Genomic DNA, 24,841 nt, shown 5'->3' with positions numbered 1-24,841 from the left:
GACTATTCACAACAGACACCTATGGCTAAATCATGAATAAACAACAGCAGAGCATTTTCACCACACATACCATTTGTTTAAGATGAATCGTACTTCTTAACTTAAAAACTCCCACTTGCTTCTTACATTAGTCCTTGTCAAACCACTTTAATTGGCTTAACAATTACAAGATACACCTTAAGAGATAATCAAGAAATCATTCTAAATGGCACTGTGCAGGACACAAGCAATAGCCCACATGCACTGAATTGCTCTGCAGCAACAGAGCGAAACTGAAGTATCTTTTAAGGAGGTTCTAGGGCACTCAAAAAGATTCAAAAATATCAAATATTTTGAGACTCGAGTTCAAAGGGAACCTTGGATCATCTCTCTTGTATACATCCCAGCTTGCTACATTTTAGACAATAATGTTCTTACAATCAAAAGCGTTTGCACTTGACAACAAATACATATTCATGTATGCTCAAAGACACCCAGTCTATAACCAAGCAAGTCAAAACTAAAAATACAGCAAACCCCTCAGAACCCAGCCAAGAAAACTGGACCAGAACACATTCTAATTATATCTTTAAATGCTTAATTAACTCAATTATTTATAATAACTGCCTGATGGTTTATTTGGAATTTGTCTGGCTTTCATTTTAAGCTACTTACTGGTGGTCCTTACATTTCTTCCTACTAAAAAGCACTGTCAAAGTGGAGAGAAGTCGCAAACAAAAAGAAACAGAAATAAAGACAGCGGCAGAATGAACTGGATATAATACTTTATCACAAAATGACTAGCAGCCAGGTGTAACATAGTCAGCTAAACTGACAAACGCAATCTCTTCAGTTATGACAGGTAATTTCTTCTGGTCATTTACCCAGTACCAACTATGTATGTCTGTATACACAAATACACAGAGACTTAATTATGTGGCTAGTCTGGTGACTCAAAAAACACTTCTAAGATAATCTAAATATTTCTGAACTTCTTAAGTGTTTTTAATCCAGGCGGATCAAATTATTAAGCGGTAAACAGAAATGGAAGTTATAGAAATGGAGATTTGTTAAAATGGAATGAGCCATGACTGTAAATCACCCTACAGATGGCAACACCTTGCTGCGGTTTTCTCTGTCCTCATCTAAAATAGACCGATCTTATAAATACTGGGAAAATATAAGTAATGTTTTTCCTATCATGGATGTTGTCTGCAAATACATGATCAGAATGATAATAATTTAAGCAATTAGAAATATAATTTTGTAGACTTCCTCCAGGCCTTTATCCTGTTGACTATTTTAACACCCTGATTTTTATTCCCCCCACCCCCCCACGCCCCCCCCCCCCCCCCCAAATCATCTCTTCTAAACATTACAAAAAGTGCAAGGTTAGTGATTAAGCCTGTTTTAGAATAGATGTTAACACAGTAAATTGCTAATTTCGGGCATGCTATGGGAGCTGTACAGCAGTCATACAAATCAGGTTCCATATACAGATAAATTTACTGAGCAATGAAACACTTAATGCTATTGGACTGTATATTCTCTACTGAACATGGTTTCGATCACCTGCAAGGTCCTTCCAATACAGAATACCAATTAATTAAATTAAAAAACATTTCATAAACTTAACAACAGAATCAAGCATGTGCACTCCTACCAGGCTGTTTCACTATACATTGCTAAAAAACACGTTCTTGCTTTACAGCTCTCCAACATCCTTGTAATACCATCACATAGATCATTGTAAACCTGCAACTTCTTAGTTGCCAGGACAACTGGCTGACAAGCAAAAAGTGCAGCAAAAGGTTTTTTTCATGTATTTTGTGCAAAGAAATTCTGTATTTCTGGATTTTTAGTCCAATTTCAAAATAACATTCCCCTTAAGTCATAAGTGTCTATAGGTCAGACATTCTACACAAAGTTCTAAACTTAAAAAATTATGCTGGACATGTTACCCACTTAAATATCAAACTCTTTCCTCAGTCACGCTGATTATATTTATGAGCAACTTGGAAATACCTTGCTACGTCATAAAATAGAAAGAAAGACTTTACTAATGTTTTATAATCTTTCATATGCTGTCATCATCCTTTTTGTACTGCAGAATCAAATGATGATGAATTAGCAGTGCTAATGGTCCAAAAGAAACAAAAATTAATAGCTTCACCTGTTTATTGATCAAATAGAATTGTAAACAATCTCACTGGGAAGAAAAAAACTTCACAAAGCAAGTTACTGAGAAAAGCAAAGCCTATGTTTGCTTCTCAGCCAAAGACATGCTAAGCCAAATATTGCAGTGTATAACACTCGAGCTAAATTCTGACTGAATGAACTACTGCAGAACACAGATCCTTGCAGGAAACGTATCAAATACTACAGGTCATACAAAACATTCACCAAAGCTATGGAAGAGACCAATGAAGTGCTACAGTACATTTTTTACACTCTGTTATTTCATCTTAAATCATATCTTTTGCAAATCTGGCCTGGATGAAGCTGTTCTCATCTCACTGCTCAAAACAACAAGTTTACATCTTCAACAGGTGATATCTTCAGCAGAAAAACAGACAGTACCTTACTCCAGGGAAGACTCTCTCTCAATAAGCACAGTGCAGCTTCTACCTGCACAACTGTTCTTTCCTCCTGCTACTTTTATTCACTTTTCTCTTGGCTCTCTCAACTAGTCTGTTTTATTAACTTACACGAACAACTCTAGAAGGCTTACTACTGGAAGTGTGAAGGTAACACTTTGATCCCAAAATGTTCAGAAGGTACAAATTCTTCTGTACATTTTAATATAAGAAAACCAAGAATTCAACAGAAGCACCTTCCTGCAGTATTTGTAGTGTAAGAAATCAACATGAAGAACTGACAGTTCCTTCAGTATACTGTACTGATAACCAACACTTTACGATTTCTACTCTTACCCTGATCTTGTTTCACCTTTTTTGTTTGTTTGTTCTAACATAACAATCCAAACACAGAACATCAAGCTGTTCTATAAAAATAAAAGCAAAGGGAAATATTTATGAGGCAAAGAAACCTTTATTTTTTAATCACACAACAAACCATAACACAGTACAATGAAAACCACAGCTTTTACTTATTTTGATGTCACTTACCTTCACATGACTGAAATCACCAACTTTGCTGCTTTCTTGTGGATTAATAGGTTTAGTCTCTACTCTTGGTTTGACAACCTGCCGAAAAGGACTGGAGAGCGGAAGTCCACTAACACTGATTCCATCTAGAAAGAGAGTAAATGAAATTACTTTTGCTTGCCTGGTGTTACATTTTATTCCAAAAAATCTATGTCTGTATTTTCAAAGGGAGAGAAAACACACAAAAAGAAATATTAACATTTTAAACAAAAAGGCAAAACAAAAGGTAAAGATTATTTTGCTATATTTTCGTCTAAAAGCCAAAAATACTCAAACAGGAATACACCTAAAACTTAGTGAAGGTCACAAGAAAGGAAGGTAACTGCATTTGAGACATCACAGAGACATTAGATTTAATAATATTAAATTAATTTTAATAATTACAATGTTAAAAAAAGAATAAAGACAAAAGTTTGTGCTTTTCCATGATAGTGACCCTATCAACTGCTTAATAACTTTAAACTAACTTCCAAAATGAGGCCTGAGGATTCCTTTTTCAAGTATGCATTGTGGAAAAGAATGGAAAAGAGTGAAGTCGTGTTTTGTACCATCTGCTGATGTAAAAATATATAACACTGGTCACGTATAACAAAGACAGAATGGAAACTAAGGTTTACGTTATAACAGTCAACAAAAAGCGTAACGGAAGTGGATATTCTTAGAGGAATGTCCTCAGTTTTGTATTTACTAGCAGTCTGTGTACTGGTATATAGTATAGCAATAAAAGACAACATGTCAACTTAATAGTATATTTTATTGCTGACAAGGTCGTGTAACTTGAAGGTAAATAAATACACTGCGGCATACTTGGGTTTCTCAACCCGCCAAAGCTACATTCTAAGCACAAGCCATTAAAATGTGTCAAAACTACTACTGAATCAGAAAGTCAGAGGAACATGAAAATTAAAATAACGAAGTCTTAACATACATTAAAAGTAGATATACAATTTATTATTAAAATTTTGTTAATATTTAGATTTAAACCAACAGTCCAAAGAAGAGCAGGATTTTGTTCCTTTATGCTGTCCAGAGCTTGGGTTGCAAGGGACCTTTGAAGATACTATACATTAAAACAAAACCACAAAACTACCCAAACAAACAAATGAACAAAAAAAAAACCCAATACCAAAAAAAAACCAACCCTGAGAGCAACCGGAGCACGAAAGGAACTTGTCTACGCTGTACTCATTTGAAACGTATGCAGGATCAGCTGGCTTTCCTCATTAGAGGTTAGAATTCTTCTTTTAATCTCTATGAACACTCAAACTAAGCGTGTTTATTAATATTAAATAGTAAAACATATTTGATCCATATGGGGCCACTGCAGAAAAATCTACCAGCAGCACCTAATTGATGAAAACTCAGAAGGGATAAGTCTGAACTGGGTACAACTGGGAACAATCATGTGAGTTATTTTATGACCATCCTGGAAAACGAGAAAACGCAGCAGCTAAACATAATAGTTTGTATTAATATCCAACTAAACTTAAGCAAGCTTCTTCTCTTATAATGCAGCTATATTAAATCATGGACTTATCTAGCCCATGATGACCAGGGAAAGGAAGGGAGATGACAGCACGAAAGACTTTTGTATGGGCTAATAGGTACTTTATTTGCAACTTGCATAAGAAATAACAAGGTACTAAACCCCACCAACTCTTAGCATCTCTTACAAGTCAATTGATATCAAAGCAAACATACTTAATTAGCCAAAGATTTGATGCAATAATACACTAAAAAGTTCAAGACAGCATGTCAACAAAATTCATGATAAATTTATTGCATTGCAGGCTTTGAAATCCACTCTTTTTAAATGAAAATAAAAAGTTTTAACTGAGGAAAAGTATTCTTTTCAACCTGATGAATGATTTTCTATATTTAAAACAAAAGCTGACACTGATTGGTGCATAAAATTGCAAAGAAAAACATGAAAAGAACCAAGCATGAAAAACTACACAGCATTAGTCAGATTTTCCATTTTATATAAGGCACAAGTTTTGCTTTCTTTTTCCATTCTCTTTGGGGAAGAGGGAATTTTTTATTCTCTAAATTGCACTTGCAAAAGGAGGTACAATAGCAAAGGAAACATGTTTTCTGCCTCAGGCTAAGAGGAAAGTCTAAGGTAACCACTGTAGTGGTCAAACTTTCTGTTTCAAGTCTGTGGCACTCTAACTTGGCACATAACATAGAGCCCGGTGCCAGGCGCCATGTTATACTTCAAAGGACTCATCCCTTCAAAACTTTCACTATGCAAGGGGACTTCTCTGCCAGAGGACAAAAAAAAATTAAAGTTGTGCTGCTAGCAATTTTTTTAAATTATTTAGCTTTTTCTGTACTTTGACCAGGCAGCAAAGTTGGTTAGACATTGTTCAGCTCCTCTGCAGTACATTAAACAGTCACCACAGAATGAAACATTCTGTTAAAAGCCCTGGAAGGTTGCAGAATTTAATGATGGCAGAAGAAAACAGGTGATTGAAGAATTTAGAGCATCAATGAAGCAGTTCACCAGAAGGTTTGAATTACTTGATATCTGTATTTTTTGAGACTTCATACATTTTATTTCCTCTCATGGAGTTTAGAGATATGAAGATGCTAAATCCTCCAGTTTTCTTTTGACAATCCATACTGTCAAACAGCTTGAGCAGCCTTTCACTATAAAAAGAACAATTGTCTTTCTGCTCTGTCCAGAAATCTTCCTAATTTCTATAAATCCACATTGAATATTTCCATGGTAACAGCACATGACCAACACTTTTCCCATGGTAACTGCAAAAACACAGCTTGCCTTTCCAACATCGCAGTCACTGCTGTCACAACAGAGCAAAATCTCTTACCGGCATTTCCTCTCTCTTCTCAAATGTTACGTAAATTGTCAATTTAACTACACTAGCCACTTTCACAGCACACTACACAGAAAAATCCCACACAAATCCATATTCGAATGAGGGAAAGTTTACTAAGGGAGTTAAACCTGTAGATTTACAACCCGATGACTAAGCACTGAAGAAAGAGCTGGCATGGGACAGCTTCCATCCCATTCTAATCCACAGCTCCCTTGTAACGCTGTCTTGTACAATGATCGCTGGCCTGATCCAGGTAACAAAAATATACAAGCTCTTTAACAGGTGCGTCACAACTACAGTGGTCTCAAACTCTGTGGCAACTCAATGTCACATGAGATGCAAAACAGTGTAAGAGTTTGGGTTGAACTGCCTCTACTCTGCAGAAGAAATACTTACAATCCAACAGCAGCACAAACCTACTTACTGCTGTTTCCTAAAGACACATGAAATGCACTTAATATTCTATCTAGTGTCCATGCCCAGGGCCTGGCAGGGGCTGCAGGGCGGCATCTGTGAGGGGCGGCCGGGGCTGCCCCAGGCCGGACACAGCCGGTCCCAGCCGGCTCCAGCGGCCCCACCGCAGGGCACAGCTGAGCCTTTTCCCCGGGGGGGGAAAGAGGGTTCCGAGGAGGAGGTGCAGGCCCGGAGCAGGGCTCCCCTGCGGCCCTGGCGAGACCCCGCTGGAGCAGAGCCCCCCCTGCAGCCCGGGGAGGGCCCCAGGCCGCAGCCGGGGGCTGTTTCCCGCCGGAGCTGCGGCCCTGGAGAGCCCGGGCGGGAGCAGGTTGTCCCTGAAGGGCTGCAGCCCGGGGAAGGGCCCGCGCTGGAGCAGGAGCCGTGGGAGGAGGGAGGAGCGGCCGAGAGGGGCTGCGAGGGACCGACCGCAACCCCCAGCCCCAGCCCTGCGCCCCTCGGGGGAGAGGGGTCGGGAGTGGAGGGGTGAGGGTGGGACTGGGGAAAGGGGAAGGAAGATGTTGACTTAATGTTTGTCTTTTTGTTTCTCACCACACAGGTCTCTTTTATTTGGCAGTAAATTACATAATTTTCCCCAAGCCAAGACTGTCTTGCCTGTGACAGTAACTGCTAAGTGATCTCCTGGCCTTTACCTCAGCCCATGGGCCTTCTCAGCCTATCGGGAACGAGCAAGCGGCTGGGGCAGGGGAGAGAGGGGAGTTTGGCCGTTAGTCAGTTAACTACTACATATTAAAAAATGGAAGAACATCATAGTAGCTTCTTTCTTACGTGTTTTAGCAGTATGAAATAACCCAAGAGATATGTCAGAGGTTTTGGAAACTACACAATTTGAGCATAAAATATGAAAACTAAATGCCCCCTCAACCCGTTCGTTTATTTTGACAATCCATTGCCTGAAAGAAATTTCAAAACAAAAACCCTCTTGGTAGGCAACCTCTTCTAAGAATACCACTACAGTTTTAAAGTACTTTAGCATGCAGAAAAAAAGAGCAAAAAAACAACTCAAGACAGGAGAGAGAGTATGCTTGCCAAACCAGAATATACTTTTTTTTTTCCATAGAAAAACAGAACGATCTTGTATTCTGCTGAAAGTGGGCAGAATTCTAGAAACTTGCTGTCTGTGGCAACAAAGAGGGGAATAACACAGAAGTAGATAAGAGTTTCAGGCAATATAATCCACTTCACCCTTCACGCTACAGATGGGCATTAAGATGCAGTTCCTTCCCTCTCTCAAAAACATGCTTAAGACTGCCACACAAGAGACCACAGGTAGCAGTACTCCCGGCAAAGCTATGAGGAATGCATCAACTCTGGCTCCCAGGAGGAGGGCAGAGACAACATGTAGCAGACTAAGCACTTCTTTTGAGACTCCATTACATTTGAAGACAATGGGAATAATAATTAACCACAGCAACTGCAGTGTAAGTAAGGATTCCTTCCTGAGGTTGGTGAAGTAACTGAAGTGGAATTGGAAGTTAAATTTAAAGTAAAAGTTAATACAATGAAAGGGAGCAAATGAAGGTTAAAGAAATTCATAATCACAGACTAGAAATTATTTAGGCACACTACATTAGATGCTAAAATAAAGTGCCTCAGCAAGGAAATAGCATAACAGGATGGCAGGTCAATTAGCCTCTGTGTGCCAATAATAAATTTATTGCTATTTGCCTTGTGTCTTACCTATTTACACTGTAAAGATTTGGGGCCTGAAGTACCTCTTACTACATGTTGGTATAGCGGCTGGTACAACTGATACAGGCTAAGTCCTATGGCACCTACGGTCTGTTAAAAAAACCCCACCCTATATCAGTCAAATTACAAGACAAGATTATTTATTTAGATTAAAAGGCAGTTGGGAGAGAAAAAAGGCATCTTATCTTCTGTAAGCACTAAAGCTGGAATCCAAGAAGAACTCTGTTAGAAAAGTTCTCAAAAAATTAAGAGTATTTTTGAATTTGTGAATGGTGATGAATTTATGGGGGACATAGCAGTGTTTGTAGTTAAAAAAAAAAAACTTAACTCATTTACTCAGATTAACAGTGCAGCCAAAATGAAACCTGACATCTTCAAAATGCAGACACAAAAAACTTCTTAGAAATGAAGTCACTTTGAAAAAATATTCTGAATGATTAAATGTAATAAAGGCAACGAAGCATAGTAACACGTAAATGATCATACTGAAATATCTCTAAGGACTTCCATCACCATCATGATCAGTAATACAATTATCCTAATAGAGTCCTCTAGGCTACTTCATTTTTCAGAAGACCTGTCAAGACTACATTTACATTCAGAACCAGGTATCTTTCTAACAAATATATTGTCTATATACTATGTAAGTGTAGGAACATTTTTAAGTAGACAAAAGCCAGCCATTTAAGCAGAAAAGAAACAGAGTATGAAACATGCGATAGTCTTGCATACCGATATTAAAAAATATTCAAGATCCTTGCTTTTAGAAATACACTATTATTGCTCTGCAACCTTTTCTCCCCCAGAGAAGGGAAGGAGAGATTTAAGGCATAGATTTGCTTCTCTTTTAGCATGTCATTAATTAGTTCCTTTGATGAGTTTATGGATTTAAATATTCTCACACCTGTCTTTAAGTTCCCTATACACAGAATGAATGAACACTAACATTTTACATAATGAAGTACTCATTGTAGATTAATTCATTAACTTTGCAAAACACCACCCCCCTGTAACAGAAGCTTTTTTAAAAGACTGCTTCCTGCAGTTACCGTTTATAATGCAATTCAGAAAGAGCAGTTACTGTTCTTTTCCCATATAGTGTTAGGGAAATACTGGATTTCAGAAATTAAAGTATAACAACTGGGAAGGAGAATTGATTATGCTTATAATGTGAGCATCCCGTTGACCTGTTTGATTTAACAGGTGGCAGAGACCCGACTACTTAAGCTCCTTAAGCCTGGCTGTACCAAGCAGATTGAGTGCTTCCTCCTGTCTTACCCAGCACAGCAGCCTTAGAATCAAATTAAATACACACACTGCACTTTCCAGACCAGAAAACCAAGAACGTATGTAGAAGGAACCCTGAACGACTCAGCTGAGGGACAGGAGATCCAATTACTTGCAGCAAGCAGATCTACAGGGAACCCCTGAATCTTCATCAACTGGTATTCTTAATCCTAATTAACAAAGTGTCTCTAGAACACATGCCCAGCTGTTCAGAGTGTTTGCAAAGTAATTAATTCCAAAGTTAATAAACTAAGGCAATCTAGATTGTGACAAGAACCTTCAATGACATGCTTTAATGGATGCGCGTTCTTCTGCAATGTTACTGGGCTGTATTTGCATGAAACCAATTCCCAGCATGGAACCCTATACAACACAGACAGAATGGCGTGTTCCTGACATCACAGCTGGGAACGTACGGAATTTAATGACTGGGCCACAAAATGTCAAATGAAATTCAGTATAAATACATGGGAAAAACCAACCCTAAACTTGTACGTGAAATAAGAGGGGCTCAGCATACCATACTGTTCAGGAGCAAAATCCCGGCGCTATGGTTCACACATTCATGAATCTCTGAAGTCAGTGTTCAGCAACAGTCAAAAAAAGCAAATGACAAATTGTGCATTATTGCATTATTACAAGGGAAGTAATATAAAACAAAACAAAGAGCTCGTTATGTCGCTACAGGAATACATAGATCACCTTTCAAATAGTGCGCGCAGCCCACCTCAAACATACCGAACTGAAAGGGTTCAAAAGGGACAAGGCTGATCAATGTATGGAACTGTTCCAATAACAGGGACCACTAAGGCAGTTATAAATCCTCAGTCTGCCAAAGAGACCACTGTGACAATAACATGAGGAAAGGTATAAAATCCTGACTGTAGGTACGATGTATAGATGTACTGTTACCCATTTCTTGCAATACAAGAACTAGGCAATATCAGAAGGAGACCAGTAGGTGCAAAGCTGATAAAAGTAATTCAGCTTTGATTCTTCTTGTCACAGCATGTTGTACAGTCCTGACAGAGAGAGTAAAGAATTTTATGAATGAGAAACCCACTGAGAGTGACTAACAGTGCCTAAAACCAGAGAAACCACATCAGGCTCTGGAATTTTCTACGCTAACAACAGTTGAAGCCCAAAAGCCTAAAGGAAAGCAGCATGTACATTCGTGATTTCCCTATATTCTCCCTCAGGCATCTGCTCTTAGCCACTATCACAGCCAGGATATTGCACTAGACGGTCCTTGGTCTGATCCTGTACAGCTACTCATGTGGTTTTGCTTCCTTTAATCTAGAAGAACATCTAACATTTTTCTTTAGGAGACAGTATGCCATCAACGCACGAGAATTAGATCAGCAATTTTGATTGATAACTTAGTTTACTTTACAATTGGATAAGTGTATCATCAGAAACATCAGTAATTTATCCTTTCTGTATTATCTCCTGATTACAAACAGCGTAAAAGGAAACAATTTCAGCAGCAAATGAAAACAGATCAAAGTAACAGATGCCCTGCTAAGGGCATTACTTTTAAAACACAAAAGTATTTTGATCATCATTGTAAATCTGGTCTTCAAAAGCAAAAGGTACCATAGCTACCATATGATTAACAGTCATGTCGTAGTTGCCATTGATTTTTCTAGCTCTTTGCTGTTCTTCACATCAGGATCTTACCTGCCTCTTTAGAAAGTATAATATTTGTAAAGTTAAAAGCAATATAGAAAAATTACAGTAGCAGGTAAAAACGTCAATGTACTTAGCATCTCTAATAATACTTTCAAAGTACACACAAAGTACATCGTATCCAACGATACCAAAGTTCTAAAGAAGCACTAATGGCCTCTACTTTATCATCACGGAACAAGAAAATGTTGAATTGCTTCCAGGCTTCAGTTACACAACCTTTCAAAGAAGCCGTAGGCAGAAATAATAAGGTAAAAATGTTGTTCCAAGATTTTGTTCATATGTGGTCCCATAAAAGTTAGATACAGGTAAGAGGCCCAAATCCACTATCCCACAACTGCTCGCTGTCAATACCAAGAAGTAATTTACTCTTCTATAGAATATTTTGTTTGTATATTACTTCATCTGAAAAACTGCTGAGCAACTGCAGCTTCAGAGTGCCTTTAAATCTTTTTGGAGACAGAGCAAATTTGGAAGTTACAAAAATGAAATCAACAGAGCCGGCACTAAAGACGGTAATGTCTAGATTTAAAATATTGACTTTCATAATTATTTTTCAAGTTACACTGATTACAGTGACGAAGTTCCTTCTCATTTCCATGTCTCTGATCTTTCCTATTAATGGTAACCTGGCAACAAATAAAAGCTGTTTCCAAAGTTCAATTGAAATTTTGAATCGACTGGCCTATACCCTTTCCGTATAACATAATAGATAATGAGTTGAATTATGATCTAACAAAAGCTGTTATAAAATACGCAAGCAATAAGCCATTGGAATTCCCATGGAAGAGAGAGGTCATCTACGGGGTACACGAGGACCAAGAGCTCAGGGATCTGTACGAAATGCAGTATCATCTGCTCCTGAAACAGGACCATCACCCTACAGTTAGCATCGGATCTGCTCCCCCACCCCCCCAGTTCTGTGAAGTTGTAGCACGACTTTCTGCTGTACAGAATCACTTTTCCTGTTAAGGGCATTTCTCAAAGCCTCAGTTCCTTGGCAGCTTTCACAGTAATATCAGGGTGTGGTCCTCCTCCACCATCAGGTTTCTCAAATAGTTCTAAAGTAAACTTTAGTGCAGCAACACTATGGAGATTGTGCAGTTAAATTCTAAGATATTTTTCTAATTTACATATTTTACACCAGGGAGGTTTAAAAAACAAAATCATCTTTTATTCTTTACTAACAATTAATATAATTTCTGTCTAAATACATTTGCAAGATAACTCACAGTGCTCAGTCCTATTCAACTCAAATAATTATGCATATAATTTTGATGTATTTTTTCTATACTGAAAATATTTATTTTTTAAAGATTAATTATATTGATAATGCATAAGCGCAATTAGATCCTGGGAAACAGTCCAAATAATAATGGCAATTTTTTTTTTAAATACAGGAATATCTTGGTTTATCAAGTTAATTCAATCAGTGTAAATATAAAAGGCAATTGAAAAAATACAGACTATAGGAATTACTCCAGTGAGACTGTGTGTTTATTATAAAAAGGAAATCTTTATTACAAGTATCTGGTACTTGTAATTCCAGGTAATTCTAATACAAACAAACACTGGCGGGTTTTATTCAAAAGAAACTCTGAGTTTAAGCACATGAAACTTTCTCTACAGCACAAATATTAGGGGAACTACGTCCTGCATTGCAGTATGTCACTTCTGGCAAAACTGCAGTCAGCCATGATTAAGAATTCTACAATCTTGGATAAGTAAATGACCAACGTAATGTTATTTCTCTTTAAAACCCACTAATGTTTGCAAACTCCTTATCTTCATAAGATAAGGATACAAAGAGACACATCAAAAACACACTCTGTCAAAGATTTAAAAAAGATAGCAGGGCAAGGTCTCATGATAGGAAGTTTGGTCAGATTATCGTGCTCATAGTTGTCACAAAAATTCAGTCTTCATACAGCTCACTGAACAGTTGTCTTTGCATTCCAAGACACACATATGAAAACCTACAGCCACATCACACACCATATTTTAAAATGAATGGCACAACACTTGGAGAAGTGTTTCTCGGAAGTACGTACAACCATCCTAAGCAAGGAGAAATTAAACACTCACCATCACTGAGATCTTGCAGCAGATTTTCTTGGCATGAAAAGTCCAGCTTCACTTTAATGTTTACTGTAAATGTTGCAATCTTCCCAGGTTTTAGAGGAAACTGGGAGAGGGTATCTTCTAGGTTCCAACTCAAGAAGTCGCCATACAGCTTCTCTGTATTAAAGGAAGGAAAATTTCGTGAGCATAACCACTGTGTTAAGGAAGTTTAGGGTTGTAACTGTAGTACAGAGTATTAACTGATCTGTCATTGTCTTTCTATTCCTAAATACTCAGCACTGAGGCATTAAAAAATGAATGTAACACTAGAAAACCACCAGAGAGGTTACTGACATTGACCTGGCAGCATGTAGATCACAAAGCTCAAAATGTGACTCTAGGTGAAGAACACCACTACCAGAAGAAAAATATTGCACAATAGACAGCATTAAATATACACGTTGAATACTCAAGAACACAGCCTGAAAGGGACCTAAAAGCTCATATAGTTTTCAATCACACAGACTCCAGCTCAGGAAATGGCATGTGAATGCAAAACACATTTCATCAAAATATGACACCAAAATAAATTGATTGCAATTCTGAAACACAATGGAGAAGGGCAGGAAGACTTTTCATTTTCACTTTTTTATAAAATAAAATCCTTTCTCAAAACCGAGAAGCATAAAGTACACAAGACCCAAATATGAAGGATGCTGCCAGACAGGGTTAGTTCATGTTAAAAGATAATTTGTTTGAGAAATTACATCTCATTGGCCCATATGAGATATGGCATGTGTAATTATTAGCTCCCCTGCCCCAAGCCTGAAATGCCAGAAGGTAATTTGAGAAAAAAACCCAATATTTACTGTTCATCAATACTCTGAGATCCTTTATCCAGTTACTCAGTCTCCTTATTACTCCAGTACCATCAAAAGATCCATCTTGAAATAAAGAGGAGCAGAGGGTTAAGTCCACTTCAGGAAGAAGAGAGAGTTAGTTGTTTTATTTCAAGGTCTGAAGCATGCCAAAACCAGAAGTCATGGTCATTCAAGTACCTTCAGCAGAAGCAATCTAAAAAGTGATATTCTAAGAACTTCACGCAAGAGCAAATATTTTTTTTAGAATGACAGAAAAAGTTGTTACGTACTAGAATGGCACAGTAACACAGTGACTTCTTCCTGAATTAATCTTACTTCAGACAAATAGACACAAGAAATATCTGCTAATGTCTGATTTCTTCTATGCAATTCATGAATGATCCCTGGGTGGGGGAACACAGGGACCACTGAAAGTCACATTGTTCATCTCTACTTCCTACCAGGCTACTGTATTTAAGGGCAAGTTATGTATTGGCATTTCAGAGCCTTTCCAAAACGATCATCTAAGATCCATGTGTGAGAAAACGGGGTGGGAAGAGTGCCTCGACAAATACAACCTAGAATTAAGGCTCTTTCAATAAAAGGTAATTAGAATTCCAGTCCAAACTTTGTCGACTTGCACAAAACCAACTGCATCTAGGGAAGGGGAAAAAAAGCGAGTATTTTTCCATTAACATCTACCTAAACAATAACTACTTTGCTTGAGATGTATTTTTCTCACAGACCGTCAGTTGTTGTCTTGTGTCTTTCCACATCAAATCAATATTATAGACTTCTTTAAAAGAACAATGATGAGGCAAAAATAAAAAATCCTCCTAATAATTTTTTCCTTAAAGTAACCTCCACCTCCTCATCTAATGATTTAGCTGTAACCACATCACTGGTTTGATTTTCTTTTGTTTTCAAGAAAAGAAGTAGCTCAACAAGCTCTTCTATATACATATCTCTATACCCTTTTCCTGATAAGTAAAAACATAATATCTAAAGGGATATTTTTCTTCACTGTAAGCAAAGACGAACAACATATCGCAAGCACTTAAGTGTATCTTCAGTTTAATGAACAAATTGTTTCCAAAATGTATTTTCATTAAATAGGAGCTTTATTTGAAGATATTATGAGTGAAAAGACTTTCCAAGAGAGAACAGCCCTTGCAGATACTCTCTAATATCTGTAATTACAGGACAAGGTCTAAATGCTCAACCTAAAGGTTAAGCTGTAGAGAAAAACATAGTTTATATTTATCTGTCATTTGTTTATAATTTAATAATGTTTCCTTCACCTTGTTCTGTAATCATTACTACAGTGAATTAAACTATGGCTTGGGGCTTCAAACCTTTCAGCTCACTTGGAGAAAGTCTTATTTGGGGCATGCCTGAACTCAGTTGTTTCTACAGCCCAAAATTTGTGTTTAGCAAACAACTAAAGTTACAAGTGACTGTTAGTCAAGAGTTTAAATTAGTAACTTGTTTTACCATTTTACTGGACACTAAATCACTAAAATCATAATAAATATCATGTAACAGCTTACCCACAATCTAACTTAGGGTTACTCTAACCCAATCTAACTTTTAAGAGATTTTAAGGTCTGCCAAACAAAAATCCACACTGGTATTTTGCACAGAGAAACTTGATAGAAAAGCAAGTCTTTTGAGATCACAAGACCCTCAATTCTTCGATTCTTTTCAGTCTTAAGTTCACGGGTAAATCTGGTTTCTTCTATGGTTTATTTTAATGGAAGCACATCTATAAAATTCTTTACTGAACTCTTTGTTCAAGTATTTAACTTTACATGGCTATTAAAACCATTACGAGAAACCATAACCTGCTTGTACCTCCCCACCATCACAAATTCATGCTGTTGTACAGAACAACCCATATTAGGACTGCTACCGTGTTTCTCAAAATTCTTTGCTCTTAAGAACCAATGAACGAACAAAACCATAAAATTATGAATTTAAGAATGACTTAAATTGGAACAAATTCCAGTCAGACTAGCAATGTATATTCAGTAATCGGTATACTTGAACATTAATATCTCAGTTGCATAGATTGCAAATGTGTAGATTTACATCCTGCCAAGATTTTAATTTCTTTTTTCCTCTTCATAAAATGCTTTATAGAACGACAGTGTATACAAAGACATTTCTTTCAATAACAATGTCTAAGGCTATTGGCATTAAATTGTTCTGCAAAGTACATCCACCACTTGATCAGATTAATTTCCAGAGAGTTTATCTTGACTAGATTTCAAAATCCTTTAGGGAAGTAGTAACGTCAAAGGCAAGAAACTCAAAAGGACCTCATGAAATCAGGTGAATAAGCAAAAAAAAGGACTTCAATATACATAACAGTAAAATTATACAATGTGGGGTGGCGGGGAGGGGAATACACGCTATGCCTGGTTTGTTGAACTTGGAACTGGTGATTACAACTCCGCAAAGAAATCCTGGAGTCACCAGTGACTCACGGAATCACTATGGAATCATCAGCTTAGTGATCAGCAACAGAAAAACAAAACAAAACAACACAAAACAAAACAGAACAGAACAAAAAACCAGGCCATCATTAGGAAGGATACCGAGAACAAGTCAAAGGGGAGGCATTTTGCCACCATATGAAACGTTGGTGCGCTCACATTCTAAATGTTGTTTGCAGATTTGATCTCTGTTCTGCGAGGAGGACATATGAGAGCTACACAGTCCAGAGAATGGCAACTAAAATGATGAAGGCATGGAGCAGCTCCCATGTGAGCAGAGACCCTTCAAGTTTGCAAGGCTGAGGAGATGACAATGACTGCAGACCACAAAAATCACAAATATGGCAGATAAAGTGAATGCAGAAGTGTTGCTCACTAAATTCCCTGGTATAAGAACTGATAACACTTGATAAAATTAGTAGGAGATCAGATTAAACGAGATACAGTACTTCTCTACCCATCTGGCAGTGAACTTCTGGAATCTGTTGCTACAGGAGGCTCCAGGGGCAAGCAGTACCAGCAGCTTCAGAACGGGAGAGGCAAACTCATGGGCAAGTCCACAGAGGGCTACTTAAAAAGTATGAACAGCACCTACGGATGCTGAGCAAGCACAACAGAAAGGCCACAACAGTGCTGAGCCTTGCATGCTTTCCCTAAGCAGCATCCGCTAATGGCCTGTGACTCCTGAACTAGTGGACCATCAGCCCTAGCAGGACATTTCTTAAATTCTTACGTCTTTGCCTTTCTGTGGAAGAATGGGACTGAATCCTGTTAACCATAGCATTATGGTCTGCAGATAGCCTCAAACTGAACTTAGAGCATCAGAGAAACTCTATATATATATACATGAAATAGCGTTCTGAGCACAGTTGTGGATTCCTGACGAACAGATTTGCAAAAAGAAAAAGACAAAAAGAGGATAAAAGATGCAGTTCAGCCTGAGGTCCAGTGAGATGCTAGCAACACCACAATTTCATTAAAACAGCTGGAAAACTGGGGGAAAGAGTTTAAAGTAAGGACAAAAAGAAACAAAGTGGAAAGAAAAACGTAACAGACTACAGCTGAAAGGTGAAGTCTGGGTAGAACATAACCTACACAACTGCCGCTTCTCAAGCTGAGCAGTTGGAAGGAAATATAAATGCAAGAGCAGTTTCCAACTATCACAGAAGGATGAGACCAGAGTACTCCACATCTCTGAATACAACATGCACAAAGGTACACTAAATGCAAGTATGATCAGACACCTGAAGAAGACATTAGAAATCTGATGTCCTTCAAGGTAACAAAGCTCTTCAGACCTCAATGGTAATCTGTACGTCCAATCCTCGATGCCTCACCAGCTGCAGTATGTATTCCTGGCAGAACACACAGGACCTCAAAATAACCATCCGTTCTAAATGCACAGGCATTGGCATTCATACATCTTAACTTCTCCAAGTGCATGAAATTCTAGTGAAAATGAAAGTTGCATATTTAGTGCTGCAGAGTATCTACCACCTTTTTTTTAAAAATAAGGAACTGGGGTGTGCACACTAGAATTACAGGGTTAAAAACACTAATAGTTCATCGGCTCATAGGCAGTGTACTGATATTATTATTAATTTTCCTTTGAGACTGGGGAAAAACAGCCCCTTTAACTTGAGGAGACAATCCAGAATATTTTGAATTCAGACCTGGTCAATAGAAATGAACTTGCAGCACTTGTTATGTCCTTTACAATCTAAATGTATCTAGCAGGGTTTCCTCTAGGTAATTAGCAAGTATCCCTAAAAGGAGGAAAAAAATGCTCTGAAGTCATGAACCATTTGACATTTATCCTATAAGTGGAGAAAGGAGTTAGCAACAATCACACAAAATCATGATCTCGGTCAGCCAATGCGAGCAGAGAGGAACAGATGAGGTGAGAAACCACTGCAAAACCACTGCAGCTAGACTGAGGCTGGTTTACCAACACTCCTGTTGTCCTACCTTCACAAGGACTTTTGGACTAACTGGAGAAAAACCTGACTGCATTCACAACTCTGTATGGGACATAACCCAACTCCAATTTGAAAGACTTTACAGTTTCGTTTGGCAAAAAAAGGTAAATGTATCTATTCCAGGATATTCATAGTTCTAAAAAAAGGGTTACCTGGAGCTCAGAGTACATTTTTCATTTGTAATCTGGCACAGCTTAGCAGCTGAGACTGCAAGCTCAGACTGCAAGATGTGTTCAGAGACCACGGGAAGAATACAGCCAGACAGGTGAATATATTTCTCAGTGTTTAAATTCCAGAGGTCAATCACTTCTAAGAAAGATCAGTGAGATTTTGCTTCATCATCCAAGTTCATTCAGTGTGGGCAGCCGGTGCTCACTACTAGAGCCTAATAAGCTGTGAGGCTGGTAAGAACGCCTGGCATGCTCTTCTCAGCGCTTCGGCTTCAAAAACATCACTTACATTTGCCCCTGAGTGGCTCAGACAGTTGGGTTATCCAAGCTTTCAGAGTGCACCCCCTAACTGAGACATAACAAGCCTCTGATAAGAGCTGACTGGAGACGAAGGATGGAAAGGCATCCATCCCCTTTTGCACATGACATCATTCTAAAAAAAAGTTCGACCATCTGACCTGGTGAGGGACAATATGAGGTGACACAGCGTTGCCCTTGACAGTATACATGTGATGTCCAACCTACAGATACCACGGCCTGGTAGACAGAGTGGTGCAATGAGACATTAAAAGACATGACAGCCACGTTTATTGCGGCAGCATGACAAGTCCCATTTGCTGATTTGCCTCAGGATCCGTTCCATAACGCATGGCTGCTAAAGGACTCAAAAACCCTGTGATGTCCTTTATGAACTGCACAGGGTGAGCTGCAATTTCTGCTCATTTATCTAGCTTCTCCACTCTGGCCCTCAAAGAGCGGCACCTGAACGAAACAGAAGAGGAGAAGTAAGGGAAGGCAAGTTTGGAAGCCTGATCTCCAGAGGTTCTCATTAACAGGACACCATTGAAAACAATGCCAGAGAAGTGACTGGCTATAGCTAAGATAACAAAGGAGGGAGGTCAGGTCACTGACAGCAGCAGCTAATCCCACCCAGTAATTTTGACTAAAAAAAAAAAAAAAAAACCAAAAAAAAGAACGCTTGCCATTTACAGCATTAATCTTTGTGCTAAAAGTTGTGGCCTCAGAAACAGAAGGTAAGGAAATGGAAGGCAGGCAGGCAGGCATGCAGCAGCTGCAAAAGATTTACGAGCAACTGCCAAGACTAAAAGAACCAAAGCAAATCAGGTGAAATGAAGGATGATTGAAAGCTCTTTGTATTTGGCTGAAATTGGACAACAACTTCTCACGGGCTCCCAAGTTGACAGACAAGCTGTGGTCATGGCAGATGAAGATGCCTAACAGCTTTCAAGAGACCTTGAGCAGTTTAAATCACAGGCACATTTCAGCTGAGGAGTAGTAAAGAACATCCAAGAGACAAATTCTTAATGCACTACAGATAGTTCCTAAGTGTCTGCACATGCTCTCCACTTGACAGAGAATGTCAAGTTAAAGAGTTTGTGCTGCTATTAGAGATGGTTTAATGTCGTATCCACATTATTTCCATCCCTGCAGTATTCACTGACCAAATGGAGCTGCTGACATTACAAATCTTCAGTTCCCTGTTGATCACCAGAATCCCATGTCACATGTCGCACTGTACCACAAGTCCATCCTTATGCATTTGTATCAATTTACGATAATAATTAAAATGGAAGAGAGTCCATTAAAAAAGACAAAGGTCCATCCTTTGCAAGGCCTACATGCAATCACATCTGAAATAACGTAATTATTACATGCTTAATGGGGACCATTTTGCCATGGATAGCATTTTTCAGTGCTTTACGTCATACCCACAGCACACAGCCACATAAAAAGTCATACTTAAGTATGTATTTTCCTCCAATCACACGGTTCACCTCAATCACACAGTTCCACACACAGGTGGATTTTGCTTCTGTGAGGCAATGCAAGAAACTGAAGATTCTGCTTGACAGGACCCTGGATAACCTAATCTAAAGTTTTGCTTTCAAAAGAAGGTTGTTTAAGACCATTTCCAGAGGTCGCTGCCCATGTAGTCCTCTACGATTCTATGATTCTCATGGCATGGTTCTCTCACACTCAGAACAAAATCATTCAGTGCCTCTCAAAACTTGCTCTCATTTTTGCTTTTCTGAAATGGTGATTTAACTGTTGCATTTTTTGAGTATGCGTATTTATAACTCACTCATCAGAAATTTTCATTTTTCTGATAAAGGCAATTATTATGACGCTTAATAACATCTAAGAGACTCAAATACACAGAGGCTTCCATTGTAAACATTTTCTATAGAGAAAGAGAATGAAGGATAAAGTAAAATTGAAGTTTTACTGAACTCATAGGTGAGTGTATCAACTTTTCTCCCTTTTCCCCATTGTCCTTAACAAAAGTTGTAACTGAGAGATGATAGTTTTAAAGTTGACAAGTCTCTTTTTCAAAATTCTGAACCAATTAACTGAGTAATGTTATGTACTAAGAGTCTGATTAACATCTGAATTAGAGGCCCATCTATTCCACCATTTAATATATTTCATTACGTAAACGTCACCATTTAATACATGTGCTGTATTTGGTCTTTCCATTACATACACACAGCACATAGCACAGTAGGAGCAGGCTGGAATTACTCAAATAAGAACAGTAAGTCATCATACTTTTCAGCTTCTAAAATTATTCTTGGTAACAAGCCTCAGACAGAAAATCTATTCTTAGATGATTGGCAACTCCTATTCTCTCAGGTTGCACAGAAGAGGATACTCTGTTGAAAAAAAAAAAAATCAAGAGCTCAAATACTGAAATGAACAAAAATCACCAGGTATCACATTGCATTTTAATACTCTGGCGCTGACAGAACGAAACCTGCAATAAAATAAGGTATTTCTATTGGAAGTAAAGATTATCTTGCTTGTCATCTGCAGTTCTTCTGTTAATAACATTTTCGTAACGATGCCTCAGAGGACAAACCACAAACTATTAAAACACATCAAAAAACAAAAGCAAGATTCACCTATCAGACTGCTTTTTAATACTAGTATGTACAAAGTATTTTAAAAGAAACAAGTGGAAACACGAGATGTATTGTATTTCTTCCATACCTTCAATTATTCTTTTAATTCATAATAGCTTATTTTATTTACTGCTTTGTTTTTTAATGTCCTCAAGAAAGACTACCTTACTGCTAATAGTAATCTATTTAATTAACTAATCAGTGTATTTAAACAAAACGAGAAAATAATTTAGACCCAAAATTCTTGCTTTTTACTAGTTATTGCCTCAGGATTTTTTTTCCAAGTAACATTAAAATGAAATCTAGATTTCAAAAAAGCAGGTGACCCTTTGACACACAGATGGTTCTACAATTTATTTCATTTTCTTTCTACATTTTCTTACATTCTCTTTCATTTCTATATTTCTACAATAAAATCAAACTAATTAATCCAGTTCCGTAACAGGGATATGATATTTACTCTAAACTGACCTAAAAGAAGTGTAACACAACTAGTCCCCCTTTTATCAGAGAAAAAGCGATCATAATTATTTCTAAATACAACTCGGCATACACACCCTTAGTGTTGACTGTTTTCGCTGTGACCTCTAGTTTCTCCAGTGGCTCTGTTCCAATATTTTCTAACTTAATGACAAGCTGCTGGGTCTCTCCATTGTAAAGCTGGACAGACACATTCATGGAGATTTCATCCCCTGAAGAAGGCTGAAGCATATGAGCAGACCTGAAGAATGTACAGAGACAAAAAAAGTATTATTATAAAAACATTAAAAGCCTGTCCATGTTACTGTATTCTACTAACTATTCTTTGAAGACTCAGAAACTACTGCTTTGCAATGTTGAAGATATTAAATATTTTCCATTCTCATTTTAGCCAGGGTCATTTTTTGTAACCACTGAGGACAAATGTTATTATTTTATGTATAAGGCAGATTTCAAACAATATAAAATTATAAAATATGTACTCCTAACTGTGAAACCTTGTTAAAAATTGCTGCAAAAACTGTAAGAAAGGGAAAAGAATAAAAAAGCAAGAGCAGATTATCTAGAATGAGCAAACTTGAAAAAAGTTATATCTGATCCAGTTTGACCACTAGGGTTGAGTAACAGTGAGTACCAAGAGGTGAATGTTAAAAAAACAAAACAAACCAACAAACTAAATTGAAGAGACTAAGAAGTTGAGCACTACATAGGAGAAACCAGGGTGAGAGACCTCTGCAAGATCCTGAAGTCCATACTGTGCTCTGATCAGTCCGTAAAAATTACAAAAGTGAGAATAAAGTCAACTGTCAGCTGGTAGAAGAAGCCTCAGAAAAGATAAAGCCTTTGTACTCACAAGTGAGGATACATTATCTTACACTGTTAGGCATTCCCAAACCCCACCAACATGTGATATATGCAGAAACACCTTTAATGACAGATAAGCAGCACTAACTGTTTTACACAGCTGTTCAGCAGAAACTGTTTTCTTAAGGGATCATAAACAGTATCTGAAGATATACTTAGTAGAGCAATATACTGTAAAAATAACTCCGAGATGGAACAAAAATTACCCTATGAGTTATATGTGCTAGAGAAAATGCATGGGTTTCTAAAGCTTCAGAAATATGAGAATTTATTTAAATGAGTATCAAGCATTTCATTTTAAAGTTAGAAACGTGTCAAACCAGCCAATTATTGAAATAGCAGATATGCACAGTGCTATGACAACGCATCATGAATACAGGAGAATTGAGCAGTAACCTCGACCTTTGCTAGGAAGAAGTAATACGGGAGCTGAGAGAATGCAGCTTTAGTGGACAGCAGAGGGAAAGCTCATGGGAGTGGATTCTGGAAGAAATTCACTGTGTGAAAGGTGAAACAGCGAATATAAATGAACTCTTTAGAACATGAATGAGGGAAGGAGGATGGCAGAACAGGACAGATGGGCAGAGGTTCAATTTCTGACTGTATTTTTCATGCTAATGCAAAGTGGTCAGAAAAGATCAGGGATACAAGGGCAAAAGCTACTGAGATTAATGGCAGATAAATTTGTTGGTAAACCCAGGTTCGGCAACTTCTTTGGCAGATATTTCTGCCATTCTTCCTTTCCATTCTTCCTTCCTTAGCACAAGATAAGCAGCCTCCACAAATGAGCAGATTTCTTTCAGAATGCATCTATGACAACAAGTACTTAAAACATATATTTTTTGATAATTCAAGACTTACTGTCATGTATCGTTATCATTGCAGCACTCTGAAGTTTGGGCATTTGGAGTGACAAGAAAGAAGGAATTTCATTCTCCCCTCATATTCAGACAAAAGTATGAAGGAATTGCATACTAACAACTCAAACAAATGGTACTTTCAATTACAATATCAATGTACATCTGAAACCTGAGCCCAAACTAATTCATCTCACACACTCTTTTCTGTAATACAGCTTCTTAAACCAAAAACCATCTCAATTCCTGTTTAAGTACTCTACAGCCATCAGCTGTGTTCTGAACTTGCAAGATCTCAGGATTAAGGTTTGCCATGGGGGGAAGGTGTGTTGGTTTTAAGACCTGGTTGTATTTCTCATTGTCCTTGGTGGTGGTGGCTGTTTTGTGTTAAATGTATGTTGTTATCCCCAAGTAGAGTCTGTCCTTTGCCTGTGGCCACAACTGGTGAGTGAGCCCTCCCTGTCCTTTGTCTTGACCCTCGAGCCCTTTGGTTGTATTTTCTCCTCCTCCTCCCTCAGGGGGATGGGGTAGGGGTGAGCGACCGGCTGCAGGGGGCTTTGTTGCCCGCTGTGTGGGCTCAGACCATGACACATTGTGTGGAGGAACACAGGTCTGGTATGATAGCAGAGGCACTGCGAAGTGGAGACACAGGATGCAGCAAAGGGTAGTACTGGTGTGGGATGGTAAGACATGGGGCACATGCTTAGCACTGGAGACCTCGCACCTACAAACAATTCACTAACAGAGAAATGCAAACACGGAGCTGGGCAAAAAGAGCCTTCAGGGGTAACAGAGAAAACAAGGATCTAATACACAAAAAAGCCCACCACAGAGATTAAATTTGGATGCAACGTGGAGCTTGAGTGAAGAAAGAACAAGGCGTAAAAATGTGTTATCAAACAAAAATGTCTTCAAGTCTTTTCTAGAGAGGAAAAAAAAATCAACATCATATTCCTCTTGGTGAAGGTCTCTAGATGCTGACAACTCGCTGTACGACCGGACTGAAAAGGCCTTAGGACC

The 24,841-nt window shown here is 38.1% G+C and overlaps 1 protein-coding gene across 2 annotated transcripts in view; it reads right to left on the bottom strand.

The window, feature by feature from the left end:
• The window catches only part of TRAPPC9 (trafficking protein particle complex subunit 9), a 502,283-nt gene that overhangs the window by 389,091 nt on the left and 88,351 nt on the right, over nucleotides 1-24,841 (bottom strand). For both annotated transcript variants that reach the window (XM_086465055.1, XM_086465056.1), the window contains 3 exons: nucleotides 22,178-22,341; nucleotides 13,214-13,366; nucleotides 3,108-3,232 (listed from right to left, as the gene is read on the bottom strand). In XM_086465055.1, the coding sequence (XP_086321181.1) occupies nucleotides 3,108-3,232; nucleotides 13,214-13,366; nucleotides 22,178-22,341 (442 nt within the window). The remainder of the gene's footprint in view (nucleotides 1-3,107; nucleotides 3,233-13,213; nucleotides 13,367-22,177; nucleotides 22,342-24,841) is intronic.

The sequence above is a fragment of the Leptosomus discolor genome, chromosome 5, assembly GCF_034619465.1.
Source record: "Leptosomus discolor isolate bLepDis1 chromosome 5, bLepDis1.hap2, whole genome shotgun sequence".
Classification (NCBI taxonomy): domain Eukaryota; kingdom Metazoa; phylum Chordata; class Aves; order Leptosomiformes; family Leptosomidae; genus Leptosomus; species Leptosomus discolor.
The sequence above is the reverse complement of the archived record's forward strand: the minus strand, read 5'-3'. Positions and strand labels throughout refer to the sequence as shown.